The sequence below is a fragment of the Heterodontus francisci genome, chromosome 18, assembly GCF_036365525.1.
Source record: "Heterodontus francisci isolate sHetFra1 chromosome 18, sHetFra1.hap1, whole genome shotgun sequence".
Lineage (NCBI taxonomy): Eukaryota > Metazoa > Chordata > Chondrichthyes > Heterodontiformes > Heterodontidae > Heterodontus > Heterodontus francisci.
Genome location: NC_090388.1, coordinates 73854745 through 73871750, shown reverse-complemented (window position 1 = coordinate 73871750; position 17006 = coordinate 73854745). Strand labels below are relative to the sequence as shown.

The following is a 17006-nucleotide window of genomic DNA, read 5'->3' as shown; positions in this document are numbered from 1 at the left end:
TCTATATGGGAGCTGGCTTCATTTCCTGGCAGGCTGTTAGCTCCTTTTTCCTGTGCAGTTGCATGTTTGATTGGCTCTGACCACCTTACATCCAGTTGTGCACTTTTGCATTGCTGAATAACAGTCGGAAGCTGATCTTATGCCCCTTTTCATAATAACAGCGCAACAGTTGAAGCTCCCCAGTTGCTGGGCCTGTACGGTTCAGTGCCACATTAGGCAGTGCCCATTTACCCATTGGGCAGTGGTGGGGGGTGGGGAATGTCGGGGCCCCTTTCAGGATGGGGAGGTTCCTGTAGGTCCTCCACCAAACTGCAGCAATGAAGCAGGAAACTGAAGCCTTATTTTTCCTTTCATCTTCTGTCTCGGGAACTCTTGGAAGAATGTAAATTGAGTCCAGCAAATACAGCCAAACATGAGAACAGGTATCTCTTGTCCTCAGTGCATTTAATATATTTAGAAATGAATCCTTTTGATGCAGGGTGACAATCAGTTTTTACAAAAGGATGGCATTATCAGCAGACTACTGTGAGTGATATGACTCAGCACATCACCCTGAGACAAATTCCCTCACTTACTAACTGCAGTGTCACCTGCTCCCTCAGTTTTGCATTACAAGTCCCGGAAGCAGAGAAACCGGACAGATCTGTGTTACAACAAGTGACTTGTCCTGCTGATGACGAGGGCCATTTGGTAACCATTTTGGAAATAGTAACACTGCCCCGTGTAGTTTGATGTGTGCATCTTTATTGTGATTGTTAGGTGATTGGAGATGCCCAAACTGAGCAAGATTCAGCGCGCGCGCACACACACACACTCTCTCTCACACACACTCTCTCTCACACACGCACACACACACACTCTCTCTCACACACACACACACTCACACACTCACACAGAAGATTACAGATTTCTGTTGGATTAAATTTAATTTTTAATTCACTTGAATGGAATACTCGACATTTGTGTTTTAATACTGGTGCTCACAAGTATTTGGTTCAGTGATCTTTGTTTTCCTATCTCTGAGGTTTTCTCCCCATTTATCCTGCACCCTTTGCCTTTATTGGATCTGGTTCCAGAGGCGCTACTTACCCTCAGACCATTATCCGTGTTTGCCCATTGACTGTAAGTGCCACTACAGTGCCCCCTGGCCTCACTGGAAATTCTACTGACAGTGATGACAATTCAAAAAATGTACTTCACTGGCGGTAAAGCACTTTGAGGCATCCTTAAATTGTGAAAGGCGCTATATAAATACAGGCTTTTCTTCACTATTGAAAAACACTGAATTAAAAAAAGTAAAATGTTTACTCTCCCTTTGATTGCCTGGATGGTCAGTCCCACAGTGTCTACCCCCGGTGCTGTTGCTTTACAGTTATGGACACCGAATTTGCAATGTCATTATTTGCTGAGTCAGTTGCTGCTCCCAGCACTTGGTGCTGTGCTCGTGTATCTAAGGAAATATTTGTTATTGCTCAGCCTCTACATCGGATGCTCTGTTATAGGAATCAGTAGAGTAGGTTCATAGAACCCGCACTCCAGAGTGCAAGCTGTGCTTAAAGGGAGCATAGGTCAGAGTACATGCAACCAACATTATAGTGCTGAACTTGCCAGCCGGTGTTCCCTGCATGTACCTTGTTGCTGGGAGCACAAGATCAATGATTTTACCCTAATTGAACCAAGGACTAACTTGCATTTTATTTTATTTATTCTTTCATAGGGTGTGGGTGTCACTGGCAAGGCTAGCATTTATTGTCAATCCCTACTTGCCCTTGAGAAGGTGGCGGTGAACTGCCTCTTGAATGGCTGCAGCCCGTGTAGTCAAGGTGCGCCCACAAATGCTGTTCGGTAGGGAGTCCGAGGATTTTGACCCAGTGACGGTGAAGGAATGACGTTACATTTCCATTCCATTGCACCTTTCACATCCTCAGGATATCCTAAAATGCTTCACAGCCATGGGTTCTATTACATCCACCTGAGAGGGAAGATATGAGGCATGCTATGTTTAGGATGTGGGTGGAGCAGTGATAAATGAATGACAGGATGGCTTGTTTCTGTGTGTTGCATTCTGTAATAACACGTTAAGAATGATTTGCTCTTCACCTTGGTGGTACAAGGGAATTTCCATTATTCACAGTCCCCTTCTTGGCAACTCTAATTATTTGTCAGAAATTTCACAAGACATCCTTTCACAAGAATTCACTCCAAGCACAGCTCTGTTTGCTGTTTCTATTTCATCTTTTCTTAGTAAATAAAAATAGTATCTCTTCATTATGTTTGTTGTCATAGCAAGGGCATGACCAGGGTTTGTGGAGTGTCAACAAATTGGCAGCATCCATCAACCATGGGGGAAAGGGGCAGCGCCAATATGGCAGATAATATCTTTGTTATTTTTTAGTTGAAATGTAGTTAAAAAGAAGCAGAAAATGTATATTCAGTGTAACACATATAAAATAGCAGTATGTAATCTTGACTTTGCCCTTGATTAAGCAACTCAACAGCATAAGCTGCTTTTAGTTTACTACTTGTTAAATGTAATGATGTGGTGAAGTAGATTCGAAGACTGCCCTTTCACCTCGGAAACTTGGGTTCTAATCCATTGCAGACTGATGGAGTGAGGATTTGATCTGTATACGGATCAGCTGAAGTAGATTGGTCGACCTCACTCCATTCCCCAATTGGGTGAAGGGCCATGGTGAAAAAAACTGGCCCTAATTTGGCATAATTCAGAGAGGTTGCAGTGCTGGGTTGTGTAGGAAATGAAGATGGTGTACTGGTGCACTCAGGAGTGCTACAACTCTCCGAAAACTCAACACTCCTCCAACTCCGGCTTCTTGTGCAGCTCCAACTTCCATTGGCTGCTGTGCCGGCTGCTGCCCAGGCTATGAGCTCTGGAATTCTCTCCCTCAACCTCTCCACCTCTCTCTTCACCTTTAAGACGTTCCTTAAAACCTACCTCTTTGACCAAACTGTTCTAATGGCTCGGTGTCAAAGTCTATCTGATACCATTCCCAATGAAGTACCTTGGGATGTTGTACTGTGTGAAAGGTGCTATATAAATGCACCTTTGTTGTTGTTGCTTATCTGAGGTTGGAAGCAGAGGTGGATTTTTACCACCCTCATTGCGAGCCCAAACTGGTGTGACCCTGATTACTACAGAGGGTCTCTGCTTGTAGCCTCCTGAGTTATACTTTGATGTTCATGATTTCCCAAAAATCATTTCCTTTATTCTAAGGAATATTGTAGGGGACAGAGTACAAGGAACTTCAATTCTGATTCACCTGACATGGTATGCTTGATACTGGATTATTTTGGGCATCTATTGATTAACATTAACCTCCCTCACTTCAACAAACACAACACACCAAAGAATTTAGAAAAGAGGGGAGCACATTCATGCTATAACTGATAGTGACTGAAGAGTCCTCAAAAACGCTGTGGCGCTGTGGTTTGAGAATCCGTATAAATTACTGATGGAATCCAAAACTTGTGAAAATGTGCATAAAGTGGAAAATGTTTTGCATTGCAAGCAACAGTTCATGAAGGAGCTGGAAGTAGAAGATTTGCTTGGCGCTGGGACTGAAGCATCCAGAGCAGTAGGCCCCAGTTTCCATCCCTGGACTGTGCTGATTTAGGAGCCAGTGCAGCAGTTGAGGTATTATCATTGTCCTTCACATAGTGGTCAAGAAAGGAGGAAAGGTGACAGTGATATCTGATGACTCCTGGATCGTGCTTCGTTGTGATGTTTTCCAAAAGGCGACATTTGCTGTCTCGGCTTACCTGTGAATAATGCATTCTTCATCAAGGTACCAGAAGCTTTGCTAGCACTCCCCCTGTGGACCAAAAGGCCAGAAAGAATCAGCACTTTCAGGAGAGAGGAGAAAGAACTGGCAAGAAATATAGCTTACATTGGAATGGTTGCATGCTGCTGTCCCCTCTCTGCACTGAGGTTAAAGGATTTCAGCGCTGACAGTGCAGTTATCTTGAAGCGTGCAATAACTTGTGGTTAACCAAAGATGTATTTGGAGTAAGTTAGCCTTTCCAATCACAGTTTCCAGTGCTTGATCCAAATCCCTCTGGCACTGTATTTAAATGCTGAAAGAGCATAAGCTTAAGGTGATTAAAGTAATTGTAGAACATAACAGTGACACATCTCGGGTGTTGTCAAGAAGACTGGTATCTTTCCGATGACAAAGGAGTATCCCTTCACGTAGTTTTTTAAAAAACCAATAGTAAAAGGTTGTGAGTGGATGGTTGTGTCATTTGACGGCTCATTTCAATAGTGTTGCCTTTACACTTGTGCCCTGATGGATAGCAGTACAGCTTACAAAGATAAAGTATCAGAGTGGGGTGGGGGATGGGGGAGGGGCGGTGTAGTTCAGAGGTCACGCACTGCCGTATCTCCTTGGACCTTAGAATCCGCCTTTGATGCATATTTCGGATATGTGTGAGTGCAGATGTGACACTCGGATCTCCTGATAGCTGGAGCCACGCGACACAGATCAAAGGCAGCGTAGAGTCATGACTTCTGATTCCGCAGTGCTGGTGCTTGAACACCACACACTTTCAAAGGTGTGAGTTAAATACTTACTGTGTGAGGCATACATGACTGTTATAGTTTTAACCAGATTCAGTTGACCTGAGAACATAATCTCTAGCTTGGTGTGAATGTTGGGTGGTAGATGTGATGGAGGTAATTTAAATAATGTTTCACTCAATCCGTCCAAATTAGACCCTTGATCCACAGTGATTTCTGGTTTCTTCTGAAACATGGAGTGCCATTTTTCATTGCCACATACACACATGCCCGTGTATGCAAAGTATTGCTTCAATTTATCAGAAAAGCTCAGGTGCCCCTTGCATGAGGCCTTCTTTGCCACTTTGCATTCCTGCTACACCCACGTACCAGAGCCAACTTGCCCTCCCAAAGGAAGTTGCAATTGTACCAATCAGTAGTAGCTCATGATGGGCATTTTATTTTGGGATGAATGCTGGTTCCATTTGTTCCACCACATTCGGTACACAGTCAATACTGGGATTAGCAACCCACGGGGCATGAGTTCAAATCCTACCAATTCAATAGATCTGGGAATTTTTGTGCTGGTACCATTCAAAAAGAATGACCATGATAACTGCTGGATTGCTGGAAAAACCCACTAGTTCATAAATGTCCTTCAGGGAAAGGAATCTGCTAGCCCCCTAGCCAGTCAGGCCCTACATGTGACCAGTTCACACTATGCGATTGCCTCTGAATGCTATCTGATTTGGAGTAGGAACTCACTCGAGTTGTACAAATAGTCGCATCCCACTGCTGCTCCCAGGGTGACCAGGGATGGATAGTAAGCGTAGCTCTGCCAGTGATGCCCACATCCCGAAAACAGATTGGGAAAACACTCAAATAAAAGCCAAGTACTGCGAATACTAGAAATCTGAAATAAAAACAGAAAGTACTGGAAAAACTCAGCAGGTCTGGCAGCATCTGTGTAGAGAGAAGCAGAGTTAACTTTTCAGGTCAGTGACCTTTCATCAGAACTGGCAGATATAAGAAATGTAAAAGATCTTAAGCAAGTAAAGCGGTGGTGGGGCAAGAGATAACAAAAGAGAAGGTGTTGGACAAAGTCACAGAATAGCTGACCAGAAGGTCATGGAGCAAAGGCAAGCAATGTGTTAATGGTGTGTTGAAAGACGAAGCATTAGTACAGATAGGGTGTTAATGAACTGTAAACTGAACAGCCACAAGCACAAACATCAAAAAAAAACAGTGGGTAGGTGCAGTAGAAACAAACTGAGCAAACTACAATAAAATAAACACCAAAAATAAAAGAAAAAATTACTAAAGGTAAAAGTAAAATGGGGGCCCGTCATGCTCTGAAATTATTGAACTCAATGTTCAGTCCGGCAGGCTGTAGCATGCCTAATCGGTAAATGAAATGCTGTTCCTCGAGCTTATGTTAATGTTCATTGGAACTGCAGCAATCCCAGGACACAGATGTGAGCATTAGAGCAGGGGGGAGTGTTGAAATGGCCAGCAACTGGAAGCTCGGGGTCATGCTTTCAGACTGAGCAGAGGTGTTCCGCAAAGCGGTCACCCAGTCTCCATTTGGTCTCCCCAATGTAGAGGAGACCACATTGTGAGCAGCAAATACAGTGTACTACATTGAAAGAGATAAAAGTAAATGGCTGTTTCACCTGAAAGGAGTGTTTGTGGCCTTGGATAGTGAGGAGAGAGCAGGTAAACGGGCAGGCATTATACCTCCTGCGCTTGCAGGGGAAGGTGCTGTGGGAAGGGGACGAGCTGGTGGGGGTAATGGAGGAGTGGAGCAGGGTGTCACGGAGGGACTGATCTCTTCGGAATGCTGACAGAGGAAGGGAGGGGAAGATGCCTTTGGTAGTGGCATCACGCTGGAGGTGACGGAAATGGCGGAGGATGATCCTTTGGATGTGGAGGCTGCTGGGGTGCAAAGTGAGGACAAGGGGAACCCTGTCACGGTTCTGGGAGGGAGGAGAAGTGGTGAGGGTAGAGGTGCGGGAAATGGGCCGGACACAGTTGAGGGCCCTGTCAACCACAGTGGCGGAATCCTCAGTTGAAGAAAAAGGAAGACATATCAGAAGCATTGTCATGGAAGGTAGCATCATCAGAGCAGTTGCGTTGGAGACGGAGAAAGTGGGAGAATGGAATGGAGTCCTTACAGGAGGCAGGGTGTGAAGAAGTGTAGTCGAGGTAGCTGTGGGAGTCGGAGGGCTTGTAATGGATATTAGTAGACAACCTATCACCAGAGATGGAGACAGAGAAGTTGAGGAAGGGAAGGAAAGTCTTGGAGATGGACCATGTAAAGGTGAGAGAAGGGTGGAAATTCGAAGCAAAGTTGATAACGTTTTCCAGTTCGGGAGCAGGAAACGGCTCTGATACAGTCATTGGGAAAGCATTCCATTGGCAAACCATTTATCTTGTGCATCTTCTTCGCACAAAGGGTGGTAGAAATTTAGAAATCGCTGCTGCAAAAGTCTGTAGATGCTGGGACAATTGGAGCTTTCAGAACCAAGGTAGATAGATTTTTGTTTGGTAAGGGTATCAAGGGATGTAGAGCAAAGGCAGGAAAATGGAGTTATGGTGCAGATTGATCTAATTGAATGGTAGAGCAGGCTTGAGGGGATGAATGGCCTACTCCTGTTCCTATATCTTGGTGGTGATGGTAGAGTTGATTTGACTGCTTTTTGCATGGATTATAGAAGGATTGATTGGGGTTTGTTACTTCTCTGAACTGGTTCTTTATAACTCTCTTGTATCAAGTCCTCACAATGGGGCTGGTTTCTTCATTTGCAGGCTGGTGCCACATTAAGTTTTGCTTCTCCAAGTGACCTACACACAACCAAGACCCGCCAGTTACCAAAGTCTAACCTCATTCCCTCCTTTCTCTCTAATCATAAAAGGTACTCAAATCTGACACATTTGGCAGTTTATAATGAAACTGAAGAAGCATTGTGTGAACTGACACAGGTTGGCTTTAACGCACATTATCAGTGAAATTCCTAGAATGGCTTAAGAGCGAAAGTAGTTGTTAAATACATCGGAGCATTTGATGCAGGTTTCTATTCCAATCTCTGTTCAGAGTTGACTTTTCATGTGTTGTGTCATCACCGGTTACAGTGGTAGATAATATTGTAGATGGTACAGTGTGCCCTGCACTGTCCACCCTCCAATTACTCGCCTTCCTAATTCTCCCCGAAGTGTTGTCTGAATCAAGCTTTACGCCAGACATTCTGTTGAACGGGAAGGAGCTTAATGACAGAGGTGACTGTCTCCTGAGGATGTAAACTGACACCAGCACTGCACAGTAGTGCGTACAGATCATGGGAACAAGCTGCTCCAGTTCCTGCTGCCTGCTATAAATCTTGAATTGTAACAGGCTGTTGCCAAATAGGTTTAAAAGTCTTAACTTTTATTTTTAATTAAGTCCGGCACCTGTGAAGTGGAAAGCAATTGGTAATCACACTTGCAAAATCTCAGCCCGACTGCTTGTGGCAATTCCCTAACATTTTGACATTGAATGGGAATTATTTGACATTTTAACGCCTGGCCAGAATTCCCTGACATTTTGGCAATAGTCCAGAATTCCCTGACATTTAGTGGGAGTTACAAATCCCCAACATTTTGATGGATGGCTAAAATTCTCTGACATTTTGACTGTTAGCCAGAATTCCTGGACATGTTGATGGGAGCTTGAATTCCCTAACATTTTGACCACTCGCGCATTTCTGTGATATGGAATTTTCTGATTTTTCTTTCCACAGCTGGCGGAATTCCCTGACGTTTTTTCTGGGAGTGAGACATAACTAGCATTTAACCAGTTAGTCCAAAATCACTGGCATTTTAACTGCGGCCCAAAATCCTCTGACATTTTGACAGTGGGACGGAGTTCGCAGACATTTGATTGCTGGCTGGAATTCCCAGCCATTTTGAAATGGACAAAGCTTCGAATATTTAAACATTTCCTGAACTGAATCTGGGCCGAAGTTATAAGAAGCCATCATGGTATTCTCTGGTATGCTGGTGGAGTAGACAAGAGAACCCTCTTCAGGCATTACTTAATAAAGATGATAAATAAATGTTGTAAACCTTTGTCAATCCTAAGGATCTAGCCTGCTTTTTTCAAATTGGAATTGAGATTTTGCCCAACTTGACGCTTTTACCCAAATGGTTTCTCTCTTTCCCGGTTAATCTGCTGATTCGGAACAATCTGAAACAAAAGACAGATCTGCCAGGTTTGCATATCTCCGCAGATCTATGATCTACTGAGGCGCTCTTTTACTTACTAATCTCGCAGGCCGCCTTCCAAGTGGCAAAAAAGGGGAACATGACAGCAAATGCCTGTGATGTGGGATTTAAAATTACCTCACTTATAACTCGTCCCCCAGCCAGTCTTTCCTTCCTCTTGCTCTCATTTTCGGCTTTTAAAACCCAAGGTTTGTATCACCTGCTGAGAGGGAGGCGTTGCAAAAATTCACAGAAATTTACCAGCAGTCAAATGTTAGGAGAATTCAAGCTCCCAACAAAATGTCAGAGGATTCTGGCATGAAGGCTACACTGCCAGATTACTGAATACCCAAGTAATGTTTTTTAAAACTGAAGAATTTTGGTCAAGGCCGACTAGTGCAGAGACCCCAAGAAGGTTAGAAATACTTGGGGTTTTTAAACTTTGCCAGTAATGTCAAACAGGTGCTGGCGGATCAGTGGCCCCTCTCAAATGAAAATTGTGAGAGGAGTTTTAAACATGGCTAATCTATCGGCAAAAGGATCTATTGGTATGAAGGGCGGCACAGTGGCGCAGTGGTTAGCACTGCAGCCTCACAGCTCCAGGGACCCGGGTTCGATTCTGGGTACTGCCTGTGTGGAGTTTGCAAGTTCTCCCTGTGTCTGCGTGGGTTTTCTCCGGGTGCTCCGGTTTCCTCCCACAAGCCAAAAGACTTGCAGGTTGATAGGTAAATTGGCCATTATAAATTGTCACTAGTATAGGTAGGTGGTAGGGAAATATAGGGACAGGTGGGGATGTTTGGTAGGAATATGGGATTAGTGTAGGATTAGTATAAATGGGTGGTTGATGGTCGGCACAGACTCGGTGGGCCGAAGGGCCTGTTTCAGTGCTGTATCTCTAATCATAATCAATCTTAAATGTCAGGGAGATCTAGCCTTCTGTCAAAATGTTGGGCATTTGCAGCTCCTGTTAAAATGTCAGGGAATTCTAGCCCATTGCTAAAATGTCAAAGAATTCCCATTCACTGTCAAAACGTGGAATTACCATGAGCAGTTGGAATGAAATTTTGAAAAGTAAGATCATCAATTGACAGTTGCTTTCCACTTCATAGGTGCTGGAGTAAATTAAAAAATAAAATTAAGGTTTTAATTTGATCTTAATGTGGGGTAATTTTGACTTTTGCCGATAGATTAGCCATGTTTAAAACTCCTCTCACAATTTTCATTTGAGAGGGGCCACTGATCCGCCAGCACCTGTTTGACATTACTGGCAAAGTTTAAAAACCCCAAGTATTTCTAACCTTCTTGGGGTCTCTGCACTAGTCGGCCTTGACCAAAATTCTTCAGTTTTAAAAAACATTACTTGGGTATTCAGTAATCTGGCAGTGTAGCTGTGAGGAATCCCTTCAAAAGGAGTTTAGAGTTGTTTGTAATCATGCTGAGTGACATTTTTTTAAGCATCACAAGTGACCATAAACCCAGAGTAATTCTGAAAGGAAAAGCTAATCGTCCAATGATTTCTGTTGATTGGTTTAATTGCATTTGCATCAGGTCACCGTGCATCAATTGGTCCATTGTCTCTGATGCTCCAGTACTATGATCCAGTAATTACATTTACAGTTCTGTAGCCCAACAAGAGTAAGGTTGTTTCTGAAAAGCTGAGCAAATTCGCAAACTGACCTTTCTTTTCTATAATTTAATCCCTTCATATGTGAATAAACATTCCCTTCAGTGTATTATCGCACAAATCTTCGAAATGAGAACAAGTGATTGCATAAAATGGAGATATTTAATGATGAAATACTGCACACTGGCACCAGCGGGAACTGCCATGAATTTGTATCTTGAGAGGAGAAATGAAATGTTGACTTGTAACCAGTGGGGTCCACCCAATTGTCGACCAACAAAAATGAATGATAAAGGGTTTTTCCTCTTGGCCATTCGGGTAGACTCACCAACGCAAGCTCACAAGAGAGTTTGGATGAAGAAGGCCCTCTAGCAACTGGACCATTCTCACAGATACCGAGCACATTTGTTATCAATTAGCAGATTTCTGCCAGTTTTTATATTCCTACCTTTTCTCTAGTGAACTGCTGTGCACTTGACTTATAAAAGGCCTCTTTCATCATACAAGGGAAACCAGGCCATGCAAAACTCTAACCCATGTTGATTGATAACCTACCATTATGTAATTGTGCGTTTGTTACACTTCACTTGTCTGAAAGTAAATGGAAATGGTGTGGGCTATTCTAATGTGACAGAGTACTGAATTCCATGCCATTCTGTCACATGTATTATATGAGAGCCAAGTAAGGATTAACACTAGTGTGGGATACATTCAGTGCCCAGCAATATGTTTTATTACTTTGAGCTATGTTTCCTATCTCCTGTCCTAAGTCATACATCAGTTTTTTAAAAAATGACCCACATGAATGTTTACAGAATAAATGCCTATTGTTTGGCCACTACTGGCCCCAGACTGAGTACATTCCAGTTTGACTTGAAGACACTTACCAGGTTTCTCCTTAAAATGCCAATTTCCACCAATCTTACACTTCATCTGTCAGCATCTATTATGTACAATGGTGCACAAGATAATAAACAGATCCCACAATAAATCCCAGCAGGGAAACAGTAGACCAAACGTCCAGAGGAGCTAAAATGTTTTGTTTGCATGTTCTTTCCCACAGAATGGATTTGGTGGAGAATTGTTCTTTAAAAACGCACAGCTGAGGCACACCGGGAAATACACCTGCACTGCGCAAACCACTGTTGACAGCACATCCGCCTCCGCAGACCTGATTGTCAGAGGTAGGAACATGTATATCTGCTTTCTGAAGGAGTGTTGAAATAACAAATAAGACAAGAGTGCAAAGGAATCAATTTTAATCGCTGCATTTAAAAAAGTGAAAAGCATTATTTTGATTCTAAGCTATTAAGTTAGGGCAGATATTTAAATATTTATATAAATAGAAATTGATCACCATGAATATAGTTTTAAAAATGGACTTCTCTAAACTTTCTTCAGTTTTTCTAATGTGAAGCATTAGTTATTGAGGTTACTAAGGTCCAATGAACTTTCATAATCACCTGAGCAAGCAGTGGAAGTAAAGCCATGGTTCCAGCAGTTGATCTCAATGGAATCTACGATACCAATACCCTGCTGCATGATTCCAGATCCCAACAATTGATCCCAAAACCTTACTCCAGGATCCCAGCACCTGATGCCAGGTCCTGTCACCTCTATGCAGCATTGTCATTTGTCAAGTTTTAGATTTGCTAAAAAGTGCCAGATCTACGGCACAGTGGCGCAGTGGTTAGCACCGCAGCCTCACAGCTCCAGGGACCCGGGTTCGATTCTGGGTACTGCCTGTGCGGAGTTTGCAAGTTCTCCCTGTGTCTGCGTGGGTTTCCTACGGGTGCTCCGGTTTCCTCCCACATGCCAAAGACTTGCAGGTTGATAGGTAAATTGGCCATTATAAATTGCCCCTAGTATAGGTAGGTGGTCGGGAAATATATAGGGACAGGTGGGGATGTGATAGGAATATGGGATTAGTGTAGGATTAGTATAAATGGGTGGTTGATGGTCGGCACAGACTCGGTGGGCCGAAGGGCCTGTTTCAGTGCTGTATCTCTAAACTAAACTAAACTACTTGATTGTTGCCCCAAATTAATTCTAGAGCTGTTTAGAGCAGCAGTTGTTAACTCTGTATATGGAGCTGCAGCATTGCAAATACAGCTGTGCATGTGACTTGCTTTCCGATTATACCCTTTAATGCAGTCCATTACAGAGTGGCTGTATTGTGATTGGTTTTATTGGTGTATTGGGAACTGTTAAAGTTTTTTCATGAGTATGTTTGTCTAAGTAATTCATGGTCAAACTTCTATGGTGGATGCCAACTTGGTGTATGAGTCTAAACATTGTGTACTCAACTGATATTACAGTATTGCTAAAAAAAAAAAATGCCATTATTCTGATTATTATTCAGCTAAAAGCTATACTTAATAAAAAGTTTTTTTGGTTTAAAAACTTATTTAACTCTTAAACCGCAGGCATTTTCCTGCCTCCCTGGACTGACCAGTTCTGTTTGTTTTCAGGTCAAGCACTGTGGGATTGAAATAAGCACTAATAATAGTCATAAAGGTCCTCAAATATTAGGGCTTAGTTCACCTCTGCTCATTCTTGTCTATTTCCTGTCCTATTTTTGCTCTATTCCGTCTCTGGTTTTTTGGTGTAACTTCAATTTCACTTTATTTCTAACTTAATTCAAAGTTTAAAATGCCTGATTAAATGTTTCTCTCCTGGTCTGTAACAATATTTTGCAAGACAAGACTTTCATTGGTTCACTGCTAGGTTTTGAAGCCAGTAAACAGCTTTGATTGTGCTCATTGTCATTGTTGCAACACAGATGTGAGCACACTAATTACTCAAATGAGGATTGAATACAATCACAGAAAAGTTTGACATGGATGATTGCAGTCAAAGGCATTTTCAACAAGCAGGCTGCGCCTGGTCACATGAACTCTGCTTCATTGCTCTGAGAGTTAAGATATAAAAATTTGTTTTTTTTTTACACAACTGCTGTTGATAAGGCCTTTGGGCATCTTAACTAGGAGTATTTCTGTGAGAATCCATAGGATAAATAGGATATGCTGTCACAAATACTTTTTCCATTATATCACGGAGAGGCAAAAGTCAGCTTTCTTTAAATAATGGATAAAACAATGGGAGCTTCACTTGAAATTGTTCCTCTTTTATTTATGTATTGATTCTGTGTTTTCTTTATATAGATTATAGGCATCCTGTAGATTACTACAAGTGACATTGGAATGTTGGCAATTGATATTTATTTCCCTTATACGACATGATCTCCTTCTTAAATGGCCATGTAGGTTTGACTCTAAATGGCAATTTTGGAAGGTGGTTGAATCTGACTGTTTAAAAGATCCACAGGATACATTACTAATGTTTTGGAAAACGGAAAACACATGAATATCTGTGATTCACAATGGAGTTTTATCAGTCGGGTCCATGTACTTTGGTGCTATATAATGTAGCTCATTTTTACTCCATTGCTAAAGAAAGCATGATTCAACCACGCTTTAACCTGCAGCTCGGCGAACCCTTCACTCATGAAGCATCTTTGTACAGGTTCGCAGAATCCTGCAGTACTATCCCTGTGCAGTTATGTGGCACAGCTTGGGTGGATGTGAAGCATTGTAATATATGTGGTATAACAGCACCCAAATTGCCTCAGCTGAGCATCTTGCATCTTTTGTGAGGCCCTCCCGGGGAAGCTAATTGCACACCCCATGTTATTTTCCATTAACATGGCTAGAGCCTTCTTTGTTGAAAGGGGAAAATCCGTAAAGGCTAGCAATAATGAAAGCCCATGGCCAGTTCCAAGAAGGCAGTCCTGAGCAGTGCCATTGGCAGCAAATGTTCAACTTCCCCATCTCTAACATCCGGTTACAGCATTGGAGATATGAGAAGGGATTAGGTGCCTCCAACAGCACTGGCACCTTTTGTTCCCTCTGATTGTGTTCTTAGTTATTGGATGCAATTCTGTAAACTAAGTGGTATGTTATGTTGGCTTTGTACCAGATGCAGCATAACAGCGAGCTGTGAGAAGGCAACGATTTAAACTTGAAAAATTTACCACTTTATCCAGTACATCTACAGATCTCAAAGCTTGATATAAATAAAGGATAAGTAATATCAAATGAGAGAAGTGTGTAGCAGAGCTAAACATTTGTTGGTAACTCTAGGACCACCTCATAAATGATAGCTTAACTTGATAGTGTTTTAGTTAGGTATAACTGCAATATTAATAAATCTAACAAGAGTTTATTTTTACCTAAGTAACTAGGTGACATTGCTTTCATGCATAGTTTCAACATGAAGCAAGTCAGGGTGTTGGTGGAGCTCCTATCTCATTGAAGAAGGGTACAGCTGTGACCTGTGGGGAATGTGAGATGAGAGATGCACCTTCTGAGATTGGGAGTTGAGATTGTATTCTTAAAAAGCTGTGCATTTACTTCTGATCCTCACTAGATATGATGTTCATAGCAAGGATGGGCCCGCATCTGGAATTTCAGTAGACTGAACCAAAACTAAGTTTCACTTGCTTGGAGCTAATTGGAGAAGAGTTGGTTTGTAAATAATTTGTGAATAGTAAAATGAAAACTTGGGCCTTTACCAAGTTCTTGCTTTGCTACAAAGCTGGAAAGGAGAATGGCATTTTGCAGATTTGGCTCCAATTTTAATGGCAAAGCTAATGAATGGAAAGTGTGAGAATATTTGCTTCCCCACAACTGCTTGTCCATCATCTCAGGTCTATGATATTTTAGCCTCTCCTGGAGGAATGGTGTCTTCAGTTTAATTATTATTGGTGATTGTCTACATTGATACAGTCACAAATATTTAGAGGGAGGAACATTGTGGAGTATCAGAGGCAAAAGTGTGAAGGGCAGTTTAATAGATGAGATATTTAATGGGACAGAGAAAGCAAACCTTAAACAGCACTTTGAGATACACCAAGGCAGCAATATGTGAGGGCACAAGTTCAAGGCAGCAATGTACAAGGGCGCAGGTTCAAACTTGTGAAGCGCTTTGGGACAACCTGAGGTTGCGAAAGATGCTATATACTTGCAAGACTGTCTTTTTTCCCCCTTTATGAAGGTCAAATTTAGGACAAATGTCAGGAAGTATTTCTTTATACCCCTCTATGTAAACAACAGCAGTGAGCTTCCAGGAGGGCTGATTTGAGCTCAGAACACTGGACCCCTTTAAAAAACAACAACTGGACTTGTGGACAGGAGCAAACTATCTAAAAAAGAAGTGGAAAAAATATACACAATAGTTAGATGAGATCAAACGGGTTGAATGGTGTTCTTCATCTTTGTGATTACGTCTACATTCGTGTTTCAAATTCCAGCATCTGTAAATCATGAGGAACTTATTGAATGGTTGCAATTAAATGAGCTGGAGTTGGATTTAAATTAATGATTCATGATACGTAGAATAGGAAGTACTAAAGATGGCCACCCTAGTATTTGTTGTTGATGTTGGGCTATGCCCAACAAGAGTTTTTGTTTCAAAACGTTGCCAGTGTTTCACTGAGGGCAGGAGAATCCCAGCACCATCAGTGTTATTCACGTGACAAATGCTACAGTATTGCAGTGAAGCAGGAGAAACGAGGCATAACTGCAACCTGGCGAAAGGCAAATTAAGGACTGGAGTCAGGACGTCCTTCACACAAGCAGTGATCAGCATTAGAAATGGAGGCTAACATCTTGGGGTCACTGAAAATACAGTTGCTGTAATGGGAGTTCTTTTGGATGGTGAGGTAGGAAGAGCTAAAGGCCCATCCTCACACATAACATCCTGGTGATTTAGGAGCCTTTACTGGTAATATTTATGCCAGAAAAGAACACAAGCCAGTTCCCATCTCAAAGAACCTTCTTTCACTTGGTGGCCTATTAACTGTTGTGTATATTTTTTCCACTTCTTCTTCAGATAAGTTACTCTTTGCTCCTGTCCACAAGTTGTTGAACTCTTACTGGGGTTTGGTATCATAGTCACTGGCCACTGTCTGGTACCTGGTCCAAATGTCTTTTGTTAATTTGTAAGTCTGGACAGTGAGTGCCAACAAGATATTCAAGCCAGTGAGGCACCAAAGCCGAACTCATTGATTTTCTCAACTGACGCCCAGAGATTCACACTTGCAGCAGAGATTGTTGGATCGTGATTAGGAGAGGGACGCCTTGCTGAATTTTTGTGGGGCTAATGCGAGGATGCTGAGGTAAAGTGTAGTGCTGTCACTTCCTCAGCTGAGATCAGTTAATGCACCACAGACTGGGCCATCTACTCCCCGTCTTAACCAAATGAGGCACTGGGGAGAACCACCATGGTGTTTTTATATATAAATGTAAAACTAGTGTGACCTTATCAATGGAATTTAATCAGGCCCCAGTTTTGATTGCAAATAGTTTACTGTAGGTTTAAAGAAATCTTTTCTAAGAGTTGGCATGCCCCAAGTTTATTTTTACACTGCTTCATTAAATGGTATGTGGCCAGTAGACGTTGGTGCCGAAAGGTGTCCAACCTCACTCTGCTCCCATGGAGAGGAGCAAAGGTCGGAGGTCCCTGAAGGTCACCCAGAAGCTGATTGTTATTGTTGCTGCCTTTGCCATATCACGGTAACCGCTTGGGTAGAATAAGTTGCTGTCCTGACGGCACAACCATTTCCTTTTG

The 17006-nt window shown here is 42.4% G+C and overlaps 1 protein-coding gene across 3 annotated transcripts in view; it reads left to right on the top strand.

Moving 5' to 3' along the window:
- The window catches only part of LOC137379721 (contactin-1-like), a 934724-nt gene that overhangs the window by 497267 nt on the left and 420451 nt on the right, over positions 1-17006 (top strand). For all 3 annotated transcript variants that reach the window (XM_068050989.1, XM_068050987.1, XM_068050988.1), the window contains one exon: positions 11440-11560. In XM_068050989.1, the coding sequence (XP_067907090.1) occupies positions 11440-11560 (121 nt within the window). The remainder of the gene's footprint in view (positions 1-11439; positions 11561-17006) is intronic.